The 20,752-nt window shown below is 40.5% G+C and overlaps 1 protein-coding gene across 1 annotated transcript in view; it reads right to left on the bottom strand.

Moving 5' to 3' along the window:
• Positions 1 to 1,120: 1,120 nt before the first annotated feature.
• LOC122939574 (prolactin-releasing peptide receptor-like) overlaps positions 1,121 to 20,752 on the bottom strand; it is a 41,419-nt gene continuing 21,787 nt past the window's right edge. Inside the window, exon 2 of the mRNA XM_044295665.1 lies at positions 1,121 to 2,431. Within this exon, the coding sequence (XP_044151600.1) occupies positions 1,306 to 2,397 (1,092 nt within the window). The 5' untranslated portion in view covers positions 2,398 to 2,431 and the 3' untranslated portion in view covers positions 1,121 to 1,305. The remainder of the gene's footprint in view (positions 2,432 to 20,752) is intronic.

Genomic DNA, 20,752 nt, shown 5'->3' with positions numbered 1-20,752 from the left:
TGATTAGACAATTCCTTTACAAGAAACTGGTATCTTACAAGAAAGTGCACAGTTTTTACTATTCATTTTCATAATGCGTCTCAGTATATATTCTCCAACTTCTTAACAGAACATTTTGAGCCTTAGCGACGCTCCTCTGTTTTCTGTTTACTCAGTGTTGAGCAAGACTCTACAGTTATGTAAACAGAAGACAGAGGAGCATTGCTAAGGCTCATAATGGGCCTCTTTAGAGCTATTTTTCTAATAGAAATGTACGATTTCAGTAATTAAAGTATATTACAAAATTGGTCAGTATCACTGCCCCTATATATTACACAAATAAAAAAAAGAATGACACTTACACTTTAAGTGAGCACAATTCTGACCCACAAACACAACACTCATATGTATATTACCAAATATTAAATCTATACTACAGCTATCAGCCATAACATATATACCACCTGCCTAAAATTGTGTAAACCTCCGTCATGTTACCATAACAGCTCTGATCCGTTGAAGCATGAAGTCTCAAGATCCATGAAGGTGTCTCGTGGTATCTTCTTCAAAGGTGTTAACGGCTAATTATTTTAAAGAGGACTTAAAAGGAATAATAAAGGCATGGAACATCATAAGAATAGATGCTCGAGAATTGTTATTACATGGGGAATGCAAATAGTTACTACAACAGACTTGTCAGGGGAGGTGACAGATCTTCTTTAAACCCTGTAAGTTTTGAGGTGGAGCCTCCATGAATTGGATTTATTGTTAAGCACATCCTGTGTGCATCAATATGCTTGGGCACCTGTGACCCTCTAACCAGTTCACCTGTTGACATTCTTTGGTTCACGTTTGGTATTACTAACCATTGCATACCCCCCCATAAGTCCTGCCAGAATCCTTTGGATTCGGTCATCTATCCCTCACAATCTGGTAAACGTTGCTTAGATCCTTGCACTTGACGATTTTTATCTGCTTCCATCACGATAAATTCTGTCATGTTAAGGCTAATCAGTATTTTTGTATACATGTAAGATATACATAAGTCTGTCTTATAATAATATAAATATAACATAATAATTCTTAGTCAACGGACAATGGATTTTTATAGTCCCTGAGTAAAATCTATTGGTTAAAAACTACTCATTTTAATTGAATAATGATCTTATTAAACTATTTTAAATATTTTGAGAATCTAAACCCATAATTATGTACAGGTGATGAAGGTAAGATGTGAACTGTTGAGTCTGAACACACAAAGCATATTTAAGCAGTAATTAGACTTCTCACTGTACGGTAATACATTCATGAAAATACATTAAACTTCTAGTTAAAAGAGAATCTCCCCTGGAGGGCCATCTTGTCCGGCAGTGCCATGGGGACATCAGCTAATGTAGAGCAAGTGTTGAGTCTTGAGTTCTTGCTTGACATTGTCCTGGCTCTCTTCTTATGGTGATAGAAGTAATTTCGAAGGTGAAAGCGAAATTTGTCATGCAAAGAAGCATAAATGAAAGGGTTGTAGCATGCAGAGCTCATCGCAATAAGATGGCATGTAACTTGAATTACATTAATATAATCCTTATCCAAAATAGTAAACTCTTCATCAATATCCCGGATAAGGTTGACCACCTGAAGAGGCAGCCAACATATGGCAAAAGCCATGACGGAAATAAGGAGCATACGGAAAGTCTTCTGCTTCTTTTTAGACCATTTATCTTGGTTTTGGGTTGCTGCCCCTGGGACGTTCCTCCTTCTAAGGTGGTAGGCAATGGCACAGTAGGAAACTGTAACAGCAGAAAGTGGAAGCATGTAAGACAAGAGCAACATAGTGCAGGAATAGAGAAGCCTTTGTTTTTCTTGGTGTTTCCAAAACTCCTCACAAATGATCATGTTATGGCCAACTTTCTTGAGATCCAGGTAATGAGTATGCATGGATGTTGGTAAAGAGACTCCAATGGAGACCATCCAGATGACTGTCACGATATAAATGCATGATTTACAGCCTATTCTTCTTCGGATAGGATAAACAACTACCACATATCGATCTACGGAAATAGCAGTCAGTGATAACACAGATACAAAAACAGTTGCAGCTTGCATTAAAGTGACAAAATGGCACATAAACTCTCCAAACAGCCAACCCTGGACTTCGAAAGCATAGGAGGCTGTCAGTGGCACGCAGAAAATGCACATGACCAGATCTGCTGCCGCTAGGTTCCCAATAAGGAAATTGGTAGTATTGTGAAGTTTCTTGGTGAAGGCAATAAGAAGGATTAGAACACTGTTTCCTAGGCAAGCCACGGTCACCAACAACGCATACAAAGGAATGAACAGAGGCTTCATATCAAATAGGAGATCCAGGCCTGTGAACGACTGGGATGCATTCTTTACAGACTCATTGGATGACTGGGTGAACATCTTTTTCAAGCTTGGGTGGGTCCTTGATGCATTTCTGAAAAACAGTAAGAGAAGAGTTTTAGCACCTACTAAATTGGAGAACTATGCATAAAAAATATATCAATCCTTAGTTCTAATTAACTTTTAGGCAGATTTACTAATCCTGTGTAATCTTTAGACAATGTAAACTTAGACTACAAATGTGAAAAGCAAAGTTCAGCAGCTCTCACCTGCCCCACCTTCACCTGTGAGCACGGAAAGCCCATGACAGGAATCGGGCAAACACAAATCCAAGAAGTCCAAAGATCCAGCTCCACTTCAGTAAAGGAAATCTTTTATTTTTGCTTGCGGTCAAAACACATCCAGTTACAAAAAGTCTTGTCTACGCGTTTCGGGCTACCGAAGACAATTCAAGCCTTTACTCATGACCACTGGATCTTTGGCCTTCTTGGATTTAGACTACACATGTATCAACTGGTTGATGCTGAATAATACATTTGGCGCATGTTTGACACGTTGGTATAACTTTACACCCCCCAATTGTTTGGCTTACTTTGCACCAGAATTTTGCTCAATTTTTGCCCATGTTGGCACATCGTAAGCCATGCTCCTTTACCGTAAAGCCACACACTTTTACTACTAAGTCACGCTCCCTTGTGTGGGGAGCAAAAAGCACTTAAAACATAATAAATGTGGTTCAATGCACATGTGTCAGATTTTTGGCACAAATTATCTCACAATTAGCTTAAATCTTCCCCTTTGTCTTTTTGGGTAGTCTGCTTATCAATTGCAAGAAACATCTTGGGTTTCTGACTATCTTGTAATTGAGCAGTCACTAAGTTAATGAGTCAACTCATCATTAAACGGAGGGTGGACCGTAGGCCCTGAAATGTTAAGTGTAACCCCCCCCCCCCCCCCCATTCTCTGCCATGTCTATAGTCAGCAGGTAAGGCATTACATGGGAAATGGGCACAGAATTAGTTCCTATTTATCATTCATTGTCATTTTAGTGCCCTTCTGTGTAACTGAATTTCTGTAAAATACTTACAGTCCAATAGCGTATATATACAGTAGGTGTCTGTGCAAAGGATTTTTCATGGCCCAGTTGACTCACTACCTTGAGCACTAATGGACTGATTCCTACATCTATAGAAAACATACCAGGAGGTTCCATGAGTTGTTCCAGGTGCACAGCACCCCCCTGCTGGCTCATAAAATATCATCTCTTTGCTGAGTGCCTTCCCATAACATCTTTCACTGCATGTCAGTAGGAGGTTTGCTAGCCCCTACATTGTAGAGTAGCAGAGTATGAATCTTATGGTTGGCTTATCAGCGTCGAGGCTCTGCTCCTGTCCCCACTGTGCTCTGCTAGTGTGAACATAGCTTTCCTGCTCCCGCACTGTCATTGTGTAATGTGGTGTCATTTGGGTGGTCATGGAGCCTCAGGCCCTGGGACGGAGCGAGCTAATCTATTTTTCCTAGAGACTATAAAAATCTATGACAGTTAGGGTACATGCACACGAACGTTGTTTGTTTCAGTGTCCGTTCCGTTTTTTTGCGGATAGGATGCGGACCCATTCATTTCATTGGGTCCGCAAAAAATGCGGACAGCACATCGTGTGCTGTCCGCATCAGTATGTCCATTTCATAGCACCGCCCAAAAAAATAGAACATGTCCAATTCTTGTCCGTTTTAGGCATTGTTACAATGGATCCGCAAAAAAAGACGGATGGCATACTTGTCAATTTACTCCCGTCCAGATTTATTTTAGAAGCCATAAAGTACACCACCCTGCTATACTGCCTATACAGACAACACAGGAAGGAAGTGTATTTTTTCCAGTTTAGGAGCCCAAAAAAGGTTATGGAAACACATCCAATTACTGTGAAAGCATTTAGTATTTTTTCTAAACTAAATAACCAAAATTTTTTATATTTTTTCAGGGTACTGTAGTTGCCCCATTCCAGTTATTACTTTAGTTGCCCTCCTCTGAACCCTCTCCAGCTCTGCTATGTCTGCCTTGTTCACAGGAGCCCAGAACTGTACACAGTGCTCCATGTGTGGTCTGACTAGTGATGTGTAAAGTGGTAGGACTATGTTCTCATCACGAGCATCTATGCTCCTTCTGATGCAACCCATTATCTTATTGGCCTTGGCAGCAGCTGCCTGACACTGGTTTTTACAGCTTAGTTTGCTGTTCACAAAAATTCCTAGGTCTTTTTCCATGTCAGTGTTAGGCCTCATGCACACGCAGTTTTTGCAGCTCGGATGCGGACCCATTCATTTCAAAGGGGCCGCAGAAGATGCAGACAGCACTCCGTGTGCTGTCCGCATCCGTTGCTTCGTTCCGTGGTCCGCAAAAAAATATAACATGTCCTATTCTTGTCCGCATTGCGGACAAGAATAGGCAGTTATATCAATGGCTGTCCGTGCCGTTCCGCAAACTGCAGAATGCACACGGACACCATCCGCTTTTTGCTGATCCGCAATTTGCGGACCGCAAAACACACAACGGTCGTGTGCATGAGGCCTTACCCAAGGTTTTACCACTTAGTACGTACTGTTATCTGCAAAAACTGATCATTTACTGTGCAAGCCTTCTACAAGATCATTAATAAATAAGAGAATAGGACCCAATACCGACCCCTGAGGTACCACACTCAGTGCTCCAGACTAAAAAAATATCAAGGAGCCATTGGCTTCTAACCTGAAAAATTTAGGAGCCAAATGAAATTTTTAGTCGCCAAATTTAAAATGCATATAATTATGGTATAACATTAAAACAAAGACGTTTCTTACCTTGTGTAGATGCCCATTTGTCTCTCCTTTTGATTCATTCTTCTAACCCCATCACACTTGAGGCTCTTGAGGGATTGTGTACTAATTTCTATGAACTCTCAGACTAGCCAGATTCACGTTGCAGATCATGCTTCCTTGATCCCTAGGTGCTGGGCCTTGGCTCATTCGCTGCTTGTCTTGGGTTTCTCCATGAAAACTTTTATCTTGATGCCACTGCAGCCAATCACTGGCCACAGTGGAGATCTGCACCCCTTGCATCACATGACCTTAACATAATGCAAGGGAAGCAGTGGTCAGTTATTAGCTGTAACGGCGTCAAACAGGACATTTTCATGAAGGGACTCAAGACAAGCAACGGAAGCTGGGGAGCATACGAGCCAGGACCCAGCACCGGGGATCAGGTAAGTATGATCACAGCAAAGGTCCTGCCAGTCTCAGAAATTAGTGTATACAAACCCTTTAAGGAGTTAATTTTTTAAGGGCTTTTCAATCAGATATTCTTCTATACGTGACACAGAATAGGTTAAAATAAACTATCCCCACTAGGGTTTTTGTGATAGCAAAATTTTGATTCGATTTCGATACCATAAAAAAGTATTGCGATACTCGATACCATTTGGTAACACGCTAAAAAAATAAAACACCAAAAAAGCAGTGTGCATTCCGCATTTTATGGAACGTACGGCCCATAATTGAACAGTCCAATCCTATTTTTTTGGGGTGAGAAGGTGTCATAAAAATGGCGTTCACCACATAGGAGATTTTTTTAATATTTTAATTGTTCGCACTTTTTTGGGCGTGGCGATATGTAATATGTTTATTTATTTATTGTTTATATATTTTATATAAAAAATTGGGAAAGGAGGTAATTTAAACTTAATATTTTTTTACTTTTTATTTAATAACTATTAGCCCCCTTAGGGGCTAGAACCTGGATCTTTTCATCCCTCGTCCTATTCACCCTAATAGAGCTCTATCAGGGTGAATAGGACTTCACACTCTCCCTGTGCATAGTGCACACAGCAGCAGGAGCTTACCATGGCAGCCAGGGCTTCAGTAGCGTCCTGGCTGCCATGGTAACGGATCGGAGCCCCGCGATTACACTGCTGGGGCTCTGATCAGAAGCTGCCACTGCCACCAATAAATATAACAATGGGGGGGGTGCATGTGGCCACTGCGCCACCAATGATTATAATAGTTTTAATACTGGGGGGGGGGGTTGGGGGCCACACTGCGCCACAAATGAATATAATTAATACATTAATTTAAGTGTAGGCAGCGGGTATTGGCAGCGGTATCACATACCCGGCACCCGCCCTCTATCAGAAACATAAAAAAGAAACAAGGTTATCCCAACTCTATCTAGGGATCAACTGAATGCCCCTGAAGAGGTGAAAAAAGGGCGCCAACAGGACTGTAGTGATGTGAAGAAAGGAATATAGAATCACTAAGGAGAAGTAGGCTGCTCAAATCAGTGTAAACGAAGTTTAACACTAAGTCAATGAAATAGAACAGAGAAAAACAAGAATCCGTAACCAGTGAAGTGGTAGAAACGACACCGGGAAGGAGAGGGTGAGCGCCAAACTTCTAATCTAATATCATATATGACGGAGAATAAATGTGATGCACATATAAGTGATATATATAAGATAATAGTAGATGGATAGATAAATACCCCTCTAGATAAGCGAACAAAACAGACGGATATAGTATTGTTATCGTTGATTCTTAATGGTATTGATACCAGATTGCATTCACTATAATTAGATATAATTAAAACTGGCCAAAACCCCGAAATCTGGACATTTCCCAATAGAAGAAATGTCTCAAATAGAGGTCAAAGGAGAATAAATATATATATATATATATATATATATATATATATATATATAAAACAAATACGTAAAAACAAGTAGTAAGAGCAAAGAACTTTTCCACTCACTTCACAAGGGGGGTCACCTCCAGGATAAACTCAAGACACCTGGGGTGATTCCCCCTGATCCGAGATCGTTCGTAGAATGGTAGAGATCCAGGTAAGTGGACCAAATCTGCAGTGAAGATGGAAGCAGCAGCCGGATCCTTAACTTCATGAAATCTCTCTTTATTGGAAATAAAACATGTTCTAATGTTTTATTTCCAATAAAGAGAGATTTCATGAAGTTAAGGATCCGGCTGCTGCTTCCATCTTCACTGCAGATTTGGTCCACTTACCTGGATCTCTACCATTCTACGAACGATCTCGGATCAGGGGGAATCACCCCAGGTGTCTTGAGTTTATCCTGGAGGTGACCCCCCTTGTGAAGTGAGTGGAAAAGTTCTTTGCTCTTGCTACTTGTTTTACATATTTATTTTTTATATACAGTATATATATTTATTCTCCTTTGACCTCTATTTGAGACATTTTTTCTATTGGGAAATATCCAGATTTCGGGGTTTTGGCCAGTTTTAATTATATCTAATTGTAGTGAATGCAATCAGGTATCAATACTATTAAGAATCAACGATAACAATACTATATCCGTCTGTTTTGTTCGCTTATCTAGAGGGGTATTTATCTATCCATCTGCTATTATCTTATATATATCACTTATATGTGCATCACATTTATTCTCCATCATATATGATATTAGATTAGAAGTTTGGCGCTCACGTGTGATTTTTCTACTATTGCGGTTAGCGTGGCGTCCCACGTGTGTTCCGCTTGCGGGCAGTGATGTAGCTTCCAGAGTGTGGATCCAGGGATCGTCGGTCATCAATTGTAGGAGTGCTGTAGTTGAAAATTTTTAGGTGGAAGTTGCTGCCAGGTGCTCAAATCAAGCAACAGGCTGGTTTTTACTACGGCGATCAGTCTTAGATTTCTCCTGCCAATTATATTTGATACCGATCCCTCTCCTTACAGTTGGCTTCAAGCGCTTCAATATTCCGGTTGTATATTCAGTTTCATGGGATCCTCTTTCACCAAACGCGTTTCGGAGTTGGCTACGACTCCTTCCTCAGTGGCTCAGTGGCTAGAAAGTGAGCTCTGGGACACTAACCAAACAAAAGGAATATAAGTGACAAAATCACTTACCTCTATCCGATTACATTGAAATTATTCTGTGAACTCTGCTCCGTATTTCCTGAGAATTACGAACTATGTCAAAGAGCTGAATATTTCAGACTTGCTATGTGAGCATCACATTACGGACAAAAACATAGCTGGAAGGATTTATCCTTCTTTTTCAGGACTACACAACACAGAGTGTGTTACAGTGTGCAATTTATCGATTTTATTTATTTTATATGTGAAGTTATAGCATGCGAATATATGTTTAATTAAATTTTACGTGTTATTATACATATATGTTTAAATAAATGATATATCAAATCTCCTATGTGTATCCAGGTGTAGGTGAGCCCTACTACTCCTTTATATATAATTTTATTTTTCTGAAGATTGGGTGTAATCTTCCTTGTAGGTGCACCCATTTCAATCATTGTTCAAGAAGTGAGCCATCTCTATATACAAATTTCCATAACATTTTAAGATTAGTTTTATTCTCTTTGTCAAGGATGCTCTATGTCTGCAGGTTGACTGCCTTTATCTGTCTTTTACATATTCTATTTTTCTCCCTGTAGTTTTTTTAGCGCTTCTTCGCTATATTCATGTTTTAGTCATTTAAATCCATTACATTTCTATTCATCTACATTGCGTTTTTTTTTTTTGTTCCTGACCCTCTTATTCTCTTAAGGTATCTCTCACAATGAGAGTTTAGGAAGCTTTTAAAAATATCTAATTTTGTGGCTGTATGTAGTGCCCTAGAGCAGGGAGTACTTTCACATTTGGACATTTGTGGACATTTGCCTATATCCCCTATGCAAAGTTAAAACTTCTTAATTTCTTTTGAAAGAGTTAACTTATACTGTTTAATACTGTGTACCTGCATTTTATATGTTATGATATATATCCTGTTCCTTATCACTGTATTTACATGGCTCTGTGGAAAGGATTAATGAATACTGAGAGACTGTTAGAGCTTTGATTGATAAGCAGTTTTTTTCCACAGCTGCCATAGGGTTTAAAGAAGACCATGTTTTGGAGGGAAAAACCCAGACTTGTTTAGCACCAAAAGTAGTGTTCCCCAAATACAGGTGTTACAAAAAGGTTTGTCCTTTTCCCCTGTGGGGAAATTAGATTTCTTTGAGGCAGTGAAAGATCTGGAACTCTTTTCCCGTAAATTACTGTTGAAGAAGCACTTCAATTAGAAAGATGACAAATCAGTACCTGTGAATGTCACTGAACAGCAGGCGTGTCAGGATCTGATGTCCCTCTTAGAGGAACAAGAGAGCCAGCCTCGACGCTTACTCCCGTGCACCTGCATCGGAGATCACAGACATTCCCCCCTAGGTCACTTTGTCCAGTAGTGGATATATTCACTAAACTGGTGAAGGAAGACTTTAAGAAAATTTCATCTAAAAAATATAGAGATAACCTGACCCCACCACAAAGGATGGCATTGAGGGAGTTAAAATTTCTCAAAGAGGTAGTTATTAAACAGGCGGACAAGGGGGGTAATGTCGTGATCTGGCCGGTGCAGCTGTACGAGCAGGAAGTCTTCAGTCAACTGAATGATTAATCATGCTATATGCGCCTAGAAGGCAACCCCTCTGTTAAATACCAGGCGGAATTATATATGCTGCTCTACATGAGGCAGTGACTAACAATGTCATTAGCTCCAAAATGATGGAGGGTTTGATGGTGGAGTCTCCAGTCAGCCCCATGTTATATTTGTTGCCCAAGGTACACAAGAACGCCACCAATCCACCGGGACGACCTATCGTCTCGGGGATTGGTGGATTGTGTGCCAATATTAGGAGGTTTATAGATTTTTACCTTAAGGGCTGCGTGGAGACTCTGCCATCATTTGTGCAAGATACGTCTGATATGTTAAGGCGATTGGATGGATTGTGTCTGGAGGACAATATGCTTCTGGTCACCTGCGACGTGGAGTCCCTGTACACGTTGATATGCCACGAGTCCACAACCAGGGCTTGAGGGCGTCCAGATATTTTCTTTCAATGATGAATCTGGACGATGATCTTGTTGAACTGATTTTAAAATTATTGGAATTTTTATTAGCCCACAATTATATATGTATATCAAATACGTGTTTTTCATCTGGCAGGGCTCCACGTCGCAGTTGGATGACCTCCTGGCCGCCCTCAATCTCAATGAGTTCAACATCAAGCTCACCTGGAAGTACAGTCGAATTGAAGTAGACTTCCTTGATATAATGATTAAAAAGGAGAATAGGGGGGCGGTAGCAACTGATGTACATAGGAAGCCGACATCGGTGAATAATGCAACCTCATCACACTATCCTAAGGTAATACAGGCCATACCGAAGGGCCAATTTATGAGGATGAGGCGCATATGTTCAGAGGATGTGAGGTTTGAACAACAATCCTCGGATCTTACGAAACGTTTTCTTGACAGGGGGTATCAGATGGGGGTGGTGAAGAAGGGCTATGAGATGGCCAAAACCAGGACGAGAGATGCCCTACTGTCTAGAAAAAAAGCTATTTGAAAAATCAATGGATGGCTCAGTAAGATTCTTTACTCCTTTTAACAGCGAATGGCGCACAATGCAGGAGATAATGAAGAGGCATTGGTCAGTGTTGATGACTGATAGGGATCTGCGGTCCTCCTTACCCAACTATCCCCAAATTACTTGGAGAAGGTCTAGAATGTTAAAAGACATCTTGACGAGAAGTCACTATGTAGCAGATATTCCCAAGAGGATCTTTGGGAGTAAGGGTCCGCCGTGGGACTCGAGAGCCTGTGGCAAATGTGCTGCATGTACATACATGAAACGTTCCACCACTTTCTATGACGCCTCCGGGGACACGGAGTTCAAGATCGTTCACTATATAACCTGTACCACAGAGAGAGTTGTATATTGGCTCAATTGCCCATGCCGATTGATTTATATTGGCATGACAACTAGAGCCTTGAAAACTCGGATACTAGAACACACCAGCAAAATCCGCGCAGCCTCACAATGTGAAGACCAGGACGTGGAGGAATTACAATCTGTTCCACGGCACTTCCTCAAGTGCCACAATAGTGATCCCAGTGTCCTGAGGGTAAGAGGGATTGACAGAGTGAGGTTGGGGGTGCGGGGTGGTGACGCAAAAAAAGCGTTACTACGAAAGGAGACTAAGTTGATCACTGTGCTGGATACAGTGGTTCCAGGTGGTTTAAATGAGTATAATAGCTTCAAATCCTTTTTGTAAGACGTGAATTTTATATATGGGCATATAAGTTTTTTTTCTACATGTTGTAAATTGATCACCATAATAAAAAAGAAGGCAACACAACGAAACTGAAGTACTGGAACTACGTTTATTTCTTCTATTTCTATTACCAAAGGTCTTACCTGACTTGCTCCGTGCACTGGGGGTCAATGACTATTATCAGGTGAGCTGGCATACAACTACAAACAGATTTGATATATCCCTGTTCTTTAAATAAAAAAGGTCACGCACACACACCTGATTGCCATCCCAATGATTGAAAACACATGACTCTAATTTCACCTTTAAATGATCAACCAGTCCTAAAGGTTTACTTACTTCATTCAAGGTCCTACATAACCCTGGAGTCAGCCCTGGTTATTTCTCCTTAATAGGCATGGAATTGAGGTGGACTGTGTATTACCGTAGCATACTCAATGAGGAGAGTTAGGATTTCTCGAGGTTGGCTGGGGAGTGCAGATCTTAAAGAGTCCATGTTTATTGGAGGATATATCTCTTGTTATAACCACTAAGTATGCCGATGGGGTGATAGAGCGCTAAAATGCGCTAAACTACTGATCCGCTGATTCTGGATGTCTAACAGAGTTCCGACCTATTAGACAAAATGCGTGTTTTTTACAGCAAGGCCATGTTCACAATTTTATCCGTCTGGAAATCCCTGGATAAGGTTTGTCCCAGATGAGGTCAGAGGGACATATTAAACATAGTGTATGGGTTGCAAAGCTTCTATTTATTTAATTCCTCCTCCCTTTTTACTTTTGGTCCTCCCCACAATTCACTGTGGAAAAAGGGGATTGGAAAAGATTTTCTGTGGTATGTAAATAGAAAATGTATTTGGGATCATTTATTAAGACGCTGGTCTTAATAACCCTGCGCACCAGTTCTTTACATATCTGAGGCGTATCCACCACCCGCCTAAATCTACGTCAGCTTCCTCCCTTTAGATTTTTCTATGCCTAAAACAGGCATACAAAATGATAAAGGAGACGGGTTGGCCAGCCCGCCCAAACAGCTGATCGACGTTTGTGCTTGGTGTGGGACCCCGGCAGATCAGATATTGATGACCTATCCTGAGGACAGGTCATCAATAAATCCTTACCTCCCGACGAAGCTGAGGCGAAACGGGTGTCGAGGTTCCTATCCTGACCTGTGCTGCTGTTTTCACCCCCCATCATGTCTTGTGGTAAACATTGATTTGATTATGATTTTCCATTTGGCTCAGTTCACCCTCTAACTGGTGATTCTTTGAGGGATTAATCCTCTCTCTTGTCGCTATACTTAGTCTCTGCTGAATCTCAGTTTTTGGCTATTGTTTCTATCATTTCTATCACCCTAACTGAGTGATAGGTCTCACTTTAGAGCTGTGTCCTCTTTGGAACAGTTATTTATTTAGATGATAATTTAATGTCATATATTGAGCTATATTATCCTTGATATCATTTTCTGCGACTGTATTATATTTTTATGTATGTACAACCTGTGTACCCGACATGTTTTACATCTCTTGGTGGGTGATAGCGGCATAGGCCAGTGGATTATGGCATGTGCCTTTCTGCTGGTTCTTTCCCTGTTATCTTTATTTTTATGTATATTATGATATGTTATGTATTTATTATAATAAAATGAACTATATTTTTGATTATTTTGGGCATTTTGTTGTTGTTGTTTGATTAACAACACTATAGGTTTACATCAATAAATCCTGCCTGCATAACCCCTTTAAGCCAGATTTATCAACTGCAACTTTTTAGAAGTTCATATAAATTGTTGCAATCTTACTCCTTTAACCTCCTCCCGACCGCCTAACGCAGGGATGCGTCCTGCGGGCGGCCGGGTTATTCCTCCTAGACGCATCGGTGCGTCATCTCCCGAGAGAAGTTAAGAAGTTGATCTACAGCCTGCCAGCAGCGATCGTTCGCTGGCAGGCTGTAGATGCGATTTTTTAAACCCCAAAAAGGTATATTAGACGCTGTTTTGATAACCGCGTCTAATATACCTGCTACCTGGTCCTCTGGTGGTCCCTTTTGCTTGGATCGACCACCAGAGGACACAGGCAGTTCTGTAATAAGTAGCACCAAGCACCACACTACACCCCCCCCCCGTCACTTATTAACCCCTTATTAATCCCTGATCACCCCATATAGACTCCCTGATCACCCCCCTGTCATTGATCACCCCCCTGTAAGGCTCCATTCAGACGTCCGTATGTGTTTTGTGGATCCGCAAAACACGGACACCGGCAATGTGCTTTCCGCATTTTGCGGATCCGCACATTGCCAGAACTATATAGAAAATGCCTTTTCTTGTCCGTAATTGCGGACAAGAATAGGACATGTTCTATAGGCTCTACAAAAAACGCAGTGTTCGCCCGATCAGGCCTGATCTTGTGCGCACACTTGCGTTCAGTCCGCCCCACCGCAGTGACAGAAATTATTTTTTTCTGATCACTGCAAAAACACTGTAAAATCGCTGCGGCGCTATAAAGATCACTTTTGAAGGGCATGGCGAGTTCAAGATTATTATTTTTGGCACAAGTTAGCGGAAATTGTTTTTTTTTTTTTTTTTCTTACAAAGTCTCATATTCCACTAACGTGTGGCAAAAAATAAAATCTTACATGAACTCACGGAATCCAAATGCGTAAAAATGCCCTGTAAAAATCCTAAAGGTACTCACTGGAATTTGGGCCCCTTTGCGCATCTTGGCTGCAAAAAAGTGTCACACATGTGGTATCGCCGTACTCAGGAGAAGTAGGGCAATATGGTTTGGGGTGTTTTTTAACATATACCCATGCTGGGTGGGAGAAATATCTCTGTAAATTGACAACTTTGTATAAAAAAAATGTAAAAAGTTGTCATTTACAGAGATATTTCTCACACACACAGTATGGGTATATGTAGAAATACACCCCAAAACACATTGCCCTACTTCTCCTGAGTACGGCGATACCACATGTGTGACACTTTTTTGCAGCCTAGGTGCGCAAAGGGGCCCAAATTTCAATGAGTACTTTTAGGATTTCACAGGGCATTTTTACGCATTTGGATTCCAAACTACTTCTCACGCTTTAGGGCCCCTAAAATGCAAGGGCAGTATAAATACCCCACATGTGACCCCATTTTGGAAATAAGACACCCCAAGGTATTCCGTGAGGGGTATGGTGAGTTCATGTAAAATTTTTTTTTTTGTCACAAGTTAGTGGAATATGAGACTTTGTAAGGAAAAAAAAATTTTAATAATCATTTTCCGCTAACTTGTGGCAAAAAATAAAAACTTCCATGAACTCACTATGCCCATCAGCGAATACCATAGGGTGTCTACTTTCCGAAATGGGGTCATTTGTGGGGTGTTTCTACTGTCTGGGCATTGTAAAACCTCAGGAAACATGACAGGTGCTCAGAAAGTCAAAGTGCGTAAATTTATTTTTTTGTACCATAGTTTGTAAGCGCTATAACTTTTACCCAAACCAATAAATATACACTTATTGCATTTTTTTTTTTATCAAAGACATGTAGAACAATACATTTAGAGAAAAATGTATATAGAAATGTAGTTTTATTTGAAAAATTTTACAACAGAAAGTGAAAAATTTCAATTTTAATTAATATAAAAAAAAGTTAAAATGTCAGCAGCAATGAAATACTACCAAATTAAATATCTATTAGTGAGAAGAAAAGGAGGTAAAATTAATTTGGGTGGTAAGTTGTATAACCGAAGTAGTGTAGTGCAGAATTGTAAAAAGTGGTCTGGTCATTTAAGGGGGTTAAGGCTAGGGGGGCTGAGGTGGTTAAAGGGGTGAAAGTGGAGTAACATCTCAAGAGAAAAGTATTAATGTGCCTTTACACGTGACAGAAAATTTATGTGACTGAAAATTAGTTCCATTCATCTGGGGTTTTTGGTTGCAAGCTCATGGATTTAGGTGAATGGAATTGATTTTCAGTTTTCATTGATTTTCAGTTTTCTGCAACCTACTGTATCACAAAATTAGAAAAGACTGAATACACTCCCTGGTAGTATACAATACAACATAACTGCTAATGCAATGAATTATCAGTAGTGATGATCAAGCATGCTCGGCTGAACACCAGTTCAGCTTGAGCATCTCGATGCTCGGCACATGGCGGTATTTGGCCGAATACCGCATTTGCTCGAGCGCAATGCTAGAGTCTCCACCACGCAAATTTCTTGGCTGCTATGCAGCCAATAAATGTGCAGGTAAGTACTGCCCTCACTGTAATGCGGTAGCCATGTTGGCTACTGGCATTACAGTGATTGGCTGGCTGGAACTCGCATCGGGTGCTATATAGCACCCAATGACGCATGTTTGGCTCATTCTTAGTCAGGGAGAGCTGTGTTGAGGAAGGGACAGACAGTGTAGGGAGTATTTTGAGAATATTTTTACCACCAAAACTTTTTAGAGACCCAAAAGTCCTTTTCACCCCTTCTACCCAGGGCCTGTTTTCACCTTCCTGCCCAGGCCATTTTTTTTGCAAATCTGACACGTGTCACTTTATGTAGTAACTTTGGAACTCTTCTACTTACCCAAGCCATTCTGAGGTTGTTTTCTAGTGATACATTGTATTTCATGACAGTCATAAATTTGAGTCAATATATTTCACCTTTATTTATGAAAAAATATTTATTACCTAACATTCCCCATATGTCTACTTTATGTTGGCATCATTTTGTAAATGTAATTTTATTTTTTGGGGACGTTAGAAGGCTTAGAATTTTAGAAGCAATTCTAAAAGTTTTTAAGAAAATTTCCAAAACCCACTTTTTAAGGCCAAGTTCAGGTCTGAAGTCACTTTGTGGGGCTTACATAATAGAAACAACCATAAATGACCCCATTGTAAAAACTACACCCCTCGAGTTACTTAAAACTGATTTTACAAACTTTGTTAACCCTTTAGGTGTTCCACAAGAATTAAAGGAAATGGAGATTACATTTCTAAATTTCACTTTTTTGGCAGATTTTCCATTTTAATCCATTTTTTTCTTTAACACATCGAGGGTTAACAGCCAAGTAAAACTCACTATTTATTGCCCTGATTCAGTTTACAAGGTATTTACTCGTAAACTGATGTAAGGGCACACGGCAGGGCGCAGAAGGAAAGGAGAGCCACATGGTTTTTGGAAGGCAGATTTTGCTGGACTGGTTTTTAGACACCATGTCCCATTTGAAGCCCCCCGATGCACCCCTACAGAAGAAACTCCCAAAAGTGACCCCATTTTGGAAACTAGGGGATAAAGTGACAGTTTTATTGGTACTATTTTGGGGTACGTATGATTTTTAATCATTCTATATTAGGTTTTATGTGAGGCAAGGTAACCCAAAAATGGCTGTTTTGGCATTTATTTTTTTTACAACGTTCATCTGACAGGTTAGATCATGCGTCATTTTTATAGAGCAGGTTGTTATGGAAGCAGTGATATCAAATACGTCTACTTTTCTTTGTTTGTTTCAGTTTTACATAATAAAGCATTTTTGAAAAAAAAAATGTTTTTGTGTCTCCATTTTCTGAATGCCATTTGTTTTTATTTTTCTGCCAATCGTCTTGTCCAGGGGCTCATTTTTTGCAGGAAGAGTTGACGTTTTTACTATTTTTAGGTACATATGATTTTTTGATCATTCATCATTACACTTTATGAGGCAAGGTGACCAAAAAAATTGGATGTTTTGGCACAGTTTTTATTTATTTATTTTTACAGCGTTCACCTGAGGTGTTAGATCACATGATATTTTTATAGAGCAGGACATTACGGATGTGGCAATACCTAATATGTATACTTTTTCTTATTTATTTAAGTTTTACAGCAAGTTTTAATAGCATTTTTTAAACAAAAAAAATGTTTTTGTTTCTCCATAGTCTGAGACATAGTTATTTTTATTTTTTCACCGATTGTCTTAGGTGAGAGCTAATTTTTTGTGGGGTGAGATGAAGGTTTGATTGGTACTATTTTGGGGGGCATTAGCCTTTTTGATCACTTGGTGTTGCAATTTTTGTGATGTAAGTTGACAAAAATTGCTTTTTTTGGCACTGTTTTTGATTTTTAATTTTTTACTGTGTTCACCTAACATAGTAACATAGAACATAAGGCCGAAAAAAGACATTTGTCCATCCAGTTCGGCCTGTTATCCTGCAAGTTGATCCAGAGGAAGGAAGAAAAAAAAAACCCTGTGAGGTAGAAGCCAATTTTCCCCACTTTAGGGGAATAAAAAATTCCTTCCTGTCTCCAATCAGGCAATCAGAATAACTCCCTGGACCAACGACCCCTCTCTAGTAGCTATAGCCTGTAATATTATTACGCTCCAGAAATACATCCAGGCCCCTCTTGAATTCCTTTATTGTACTCACCATCACCACCTCCTCAGGCAGAGAGTTCCATAGTCTCACTGCTCTTACCGTAAAGAATCCTCTTCTATGTTTGTGTACAAACCTTCTTTCCTCCAGACTTGAGGGTTTAAGTCATGTGGCGATACCTAATATGTATACTTTTTTTATTTATTTCCCGTAAACACAGTAATTGCATTTTTGAAACAAAAAAATTATGTTTTAGTGTCTCCATGTTCTGAGAGCTATAGTTTTTTTTATAATTGTCTTATGTAGGGGCTCTTTAATTTGTGGAATGAGATGACTGTTTTATTGGTACCATTTTTGGGGGCATACGCCTTTTTGATCGCTTGGTGTTGCACTTTTTGTGATGTAAGGTGAAAAAAATAGCTTTTTTTGGCACTGTTTTTATTTATTTTTTACTGTGTTCACCTGAGGGGTTAAGTCATGTGATATTTTTATAGAGCTGGTTGTTATGGATGCGGCGATACCTAATATGTATACTTTTTTTTTTTTATTTCACTTTAACACAGCAATTGCATTTTTATAACAAAAAAATGATGTTTTAGTGTCTCCATGTTCTGATGTTTAATCGCTTGGTGTTGCACTTTTTGTGATTTAAGGTGACAAAAATAGCTTTTTTTAAACACTTTTTTTATTTTATTTATTTTACGGTGTTTATCGAATGGGGTGGATCATGTGATATATTTATAGAGCCGGTCGTTACGGACGCGGTGATGCCTAATATGTGTGTTTTCTTTTTTTTTTTCTTTTTTTTTATATAAAATCTTTTTTTACTTGAAACTTTATTTTTTTTATTAAAAACTCTTTTTTGGACTTTTTTTTTAAACTTTATTTCTTTCCCACTCTGGGACTTTACTTTTGGGGGTCTGATCCCCTTTGCAATGCATTACAATACATCTGTACTGTAATGCATTGCCTGTTAGTGTATGACACTGAGTTGCCTGGGAGACCGGGCCTAAGGCTGGATCTCCTGGACACCCGTAGAAGGCAGGTCCCGATGCCGTGCAAGGCATTGGGCAGCCTCTGCACGGCAAAGGGTTCCCGCCACAGCCGCGCGGGGACTCGATGGGCTCCCTCACCTTCCGCAAATCCCCTCTATGCCGCGGTCAGCGCTGATCGCGGCATAGAAGGGGTTAATCCGCCGGCATCAGCTTGTACAGCAATGCTGGCGGATACAGCAGGGGCCCGGCTACCAGGGACTGCCGGGCCCCTGCAGTGTTTGGGCGTGCACCACTCCAATGCCCGCCTGATCACCATGACGTAATAGTACGTCAAAATGCAGGAAAGCACCTGCTGCCATGATGTACTATTACGTCATCGTATGTCGGGAAGGGGTTAAGGACTATTGTGTGTGGCAGCAGCAATCTATATTTTTAGCGCAACCTGCGCTAAATTGCTAAAACTTTACAGACCCAAAAGTGCTTGTAATGACTATTGTGTGTGGCAGCAGCAATATCTTTTTTTAGTGCAAATTGTGCAAAATAGCTAAATCTATACAGACCCAAAAGTCCATACTATTGTATGTATATTTTTTGCGCATCCTGCGCTAAATAGCGTACAATAGCTAGGCAAAGTGTGTGCATCCCAAAAATATCAGTGACATCCAGTGTCCTTTTTCCGTAGACGGTGTCCGCTGCGGACAGTGACATTAGCTGCGCCACATCTGCAGTGTAAAGTGTGATTATCCAAAAAATATCTGTAACATCCAGTCTACTTTTTCCGTAGACGGTGTCTACTGCGGACAGTGACATTAGCTGCGCCACATCTCCAGTGTAAAGTGTGCACATCCCAAAAATATCTGTAACATCCCGTGTACTTTTTCCGTAGATGATGTCCGCTGCGGACAGGGACATTAGCTGCGCCACATCTCCTGTGTAAAGTGTGCTCATCCAAAAAATATCTGTGACATACAGTGTACTTTTTCGGTAGACGGTGTCCGGTGCGGAAAGTGACATTAGCTACACCATATCTCCTGTGTAAAGTGTGCGCATCCAGAAAATATCTGTGACATCCAGTGTACTTTTTCCGTAGACTGTGTCTGCTGCGGACAGTGACATTAGCTGCGCCACATCTCCTGTGTAAAGTGTGCGCATCCAAAAAATATCTGAGACATACAGTGTACTTTTTAAATGGACGGTGTCCGCTTCTGACATTACATGGGGCACATCTGCAGTGTAACGTGTACACTGAAAAAATGTATCTGTGACATACAGTGTACTTTTTTGCGGAGAGGCTGCGGACAGTGACATTACCGGTGGTACCGCTCTTGTATAATGTTTCCTTATCCCAAATACCTGTGACATTCCCTGTAATTTTTCATTAGCTGATGGTGACAGCATTGACATTATCTGCGGCATATCTCCTGTGTGACGTTTCCACATCCCAAAAATCATTTTACATTTGTTTGCGCATACACTTACAAATCCTACGCTACTGTACGTGTGACAGACTTTCAATCATATATAACATTTAATATGAAGAAGGCGAGCAGTAAGGGACGGAGCAGTGGCCGTGATACTGATGGTGCACGCAGAGGCCGTGGCCCTGAGTGCGGTGAAACTGTGCCTGCTGCCAGAGCACAAGAAAACCAATCATCCACGATACCTAGCTTCATGTCCCAGTTTGCAGGGCGTCGCAGGACACCACTCTAGAAGTCAGACCAGTGCGACCAGGTGGTCAGTTGGATTGCAGCAGATAATGCTTCCAGTCGGTTAAGCACCACCCTGTCTTCCACTAAGTCCAATGTCAGTAGCCAAGAGTCTGCTCAACCCAATCCTCACCCTGATCCTCCTTCCTTCCACCATGGAGAGTCTGGGCAAACAAGTGATCCCACACTCGGATATTCCGAGGACCTCTTTATAGCACCATTCCTTGATTTTGCCCTCTCGCCGAGCACGCTTGAAAAGGGACAGATCTTGTGCCC

The sequence above is a fragment of the Bufo gargarizans genome, chromosome 5 (genome assembly GCF_014858855.1).
Source record: "Bufo gargarizans isolate SCDJY-AF-19 chromosome 5, ASM1485885v1, whole genome shotgun sequence".
Classification (NCBI taxonomy): Eukaryota; Metazoa; Chordata; class Amphibia; order Anura; family Bufonidae; genus Bufo; species Bufo gargarizans.
Note: the sequence above shows the minus strand (reverse complement) of the source record. Positions and strands in the feature narration are given on the sequence as shown.